This window comes from Triticum aestivum, chromosome 4B (assembly GCF_018294505.1).
Source record: "Triticum aestivum cultivar Chinese Spring chromosome 4B, IWGSC CS RefSeq v2.1, whole genome shotgun sequence".
Lineage (NCBI taxonomy): Eukaryota > Viridiplantae > Streptophyta > Magnoliopsida > Poales > Poaceae > Triticum > Triticum aestivum.
The window spans coordinates 478,612,464-478,615,219 of NC_057804.1; the positions used below are offsets into that span (position 1 = coordinate 478,612,464).

General features: G+C 56.3%; 1 protein-coding gene across 1 annotated transcript; it reads left to right on the forward strand.

The window, feature by feature from the left end:
* Positions 1-358: 358 nt before the first annotated feature.
* Positions 359-2,139, forward strand: LOC123095016 (U-box domain-containing protein 21-like). Its single transcript, XM_044516852.1, has one exon. It carries the CDS (start codon positions 575-577, stop codon positions 1,895-1,897), a length of 1,323 nt encoding a protein of 440 aa, XP_044372787.1. The 5' UTR covers positions 359-574; the 3' UTR covers positions 1,898-2,139.
* Positions 2,140-2,756: the final 617 nt, after the last annotated feature.

The window sequence follows — 2,756 nt, forward strand, 5'->3', positions numbered from 1 at the left end:
GCGTTGGATCAAGAATATTCGGTCCAACATCAGCCTAGACAACCTCCCCTCTACACCCTAAATCGATGATGTGCCGATGAAACCCCATTGGGCTAATATTTTGCTGACACAATTTTTTATTTGAAGAAAGAAAGAAGGCCACGATCATGTTGCTTTGCTCTACAAAAGAAAGCCATGCTGGCACCTAACTGCACATCGGTAGGTCCTCAACGTCAACCTGAAATCAAAAGAAAAAGAAGAAAAGAAGTGAACATCGGTAAGGCATGACCAACCCGACCGTTTCCTCCTACCCGCGGCTTACGCCCCCTTTTCATTCAAACATACTAGGTACTCACGTACGTTCCATTCAACGTGAACCTTCCCGATTCAAACCTTTACCCTTCCGTTCCCTCCCCTATTTGAACCCTTCTTCCCACCACTCCAGTCTTCGTATTCAACTCTTCACACCCCGCCCCCACCCAGCTGCCTGCCACACGCGCTCAACACGCCCGCTCTGCTCGATCGTCTCCATCACCCATCCATCGAACCACCACCTAGCCATCACCTACCCTTCTCTTCCTCGGCCGATCGATCCATGGCGCTGCTGGCACGGAGGGCGAGGAGAGCGGCGACCAAGGCGGCGGCGCCGGTGGCGGTGGAGCTGTCCATCCCGGCGCACTTCCGGTGCCCGATCTCGCTGGACCTGATGCGTGACCCGGTCACGGCGCCCACGGGGATCACCTACGACAGGGAGAGCATCGAGGCGTGGCTGGACACCGGCCGCGCCGCCGTGTGCCCCGTCACCCACGCCCCGCTCCGCCGCGACGACCTCGTCCCCAACCATGCCATCCGCCGCGTCATCCAGGACTGGTGCGTCGCCAACCGCTCCCGCGGCGTCGAGCGGATCCCCACGCCCAAGATCCCCGTCACCCTCGTCCAGGCCTCCGAGCTCCTCTTCGAGGTCGCCGAGTCCGCGCGCGCCCGCGACGGCGGCGCGGCTGCTCGGTGCGCTGCCGCAGTCGCCAGGGTCAGGGCCCTCGCCCGGGAGAGCGAGAGGAACCGGCGCTGCTTCGCGTCCATCGGCACTGGCCGCGTGCTCGCCGCGGCGCTCGAGTCGCTCGCGGTGGGCGGCGGCGAGCCAGCCGGGGGTGTTCTTGAGGACATCCTCGCGGCATTGGTCCGCATGGCGCCGTTGGACGAGGAGGCCGCCAGGATCTTGGGATCGCCGCACTCGCTGGGCTCGTTGGTCGCGATCGCCGAGAATGGAAGCTTGGCGGGAAGGCTCAACGCCGTGATGGCGATCAAGGAGGTCGTGTCCACGTGTGGCGGAGCCTGCACGAATTTGGACGGGAAGGCCGACGAGATCGTGGACGCGCTGGTCAAGATCATCAAGGCCCCCATCTGTCCGCAGGCCACCAAGGCCGCCATGGTCGCCGCCTACCATCTGGCGCGCTCCGACGAGCGCGTCGCGTCACGCGTAGCGGAAACCGGTCTCGTCCCGGTGCTCGTCGAGTCCCTCGTCGACGCCGACAAGAGCGTGGCGGAGAAGGCGCTGGCGTTGCTCGACGCCGTGCTCGCGTCGGAGGAAGGCCGCGAGAGCGCGCGCATGCACGCGCTCACCGTGCCCATCCTCGTCAAGAAGATGTTCCGCGTGTCCGACATGGCCACCGAGCTCGCCGTCTCGGCGATGTGGAGGCTCGGCAAGAACGCGGGGGGCGACGAGGGCGCAGCGACGAAATGCCTGGTCGAGGCGCTGCGGGTCGGAGCATTCCAGAAGCTGCTGCTTCTCTTGCAGGTTGGCTGCAGGGACGCGACCAAGGAGAAGACCACCGAGCTGCTCAGGATGCTCAACAAGCACAAGGGCGCAGGGGAATGCGTCGACGCCATGGACTTCAGAGGGCTCAATAAGCTGTCCTGAATCACAACTTGTGTAAAGAAACATTGTAGGATAGATGGATGTGTAAGCTAGCAGATTGGTAGGATAGTTAGATGTAAATTCTTCTTTTGAGAACGGAGGGCAGCTCAGTTGGCAAGCTGCGGGAGTTCGCAGCTAGCCCATCAGGGTTCAAGTTTTGACTCGAGTGCTTGATGCTCACGGAGTTTTCTTCTATCAAAAAAATGCCAACAGGCTAGTCTAGCCCGGGTTGGTCTCGTTTTTTAGATGTAAATTCTCCCCCCTTTTGTGTTTGCCAAGTATTAGCTATATGCAAACTTTTTTTTAGAAACGCTTGAACGCTACTACTTGAGGAACATATAAAAGGCTTAGGTACAATGCAATTGTCATTGGATGAAAAACCTATGAAAAATAAATAAATTGCCTGCTTTCCTCACTCTTCTGATAGTTCTAGGAATTGATGTTGATTTTTTTTTCAAGAGTACGCCTGAGCGTACCATGTTGTTGTCGACTTTTTAATCAAGCAAAGGCCCAGTATCACATGGCGGATGCGATAGTAGGGCGCTTCGCCATCATACAGCTAGTGAAAGACACAACCACGACTTGAATACAAACTTAATTTTAGGTCTCTCACCTCTTCCGGTTTGTTAGTCTCATCTCAATATTTTTGGTTTTCCGGTTTATAAGGCTCATTGATTTGAAAATAGGCAAACGTTAGCTATGGCATAGAAAGAGAGAAACGTGAATATTTTGGTGTTTGTCTAGACTTGGGCCAGAAAGAGCCCAGATAAACATGGTCTATAAACTTGTCATTGAATTGCATGGGAAGAAATGTTTGGTTCCGCCTAAGTTCCCATTCGATTTCTATATCGGGAAGCGAAGT

What these genes read in the sequence shown, in the direction of transcription:
- LOC123095016 (XM_044516852.1), top strand. Translation starts at nt 575, where the DNA reads ATGGCGCTGCTGGCACGGAGGGCGAGGAGAGCGGCGACCAAGGCGGCG.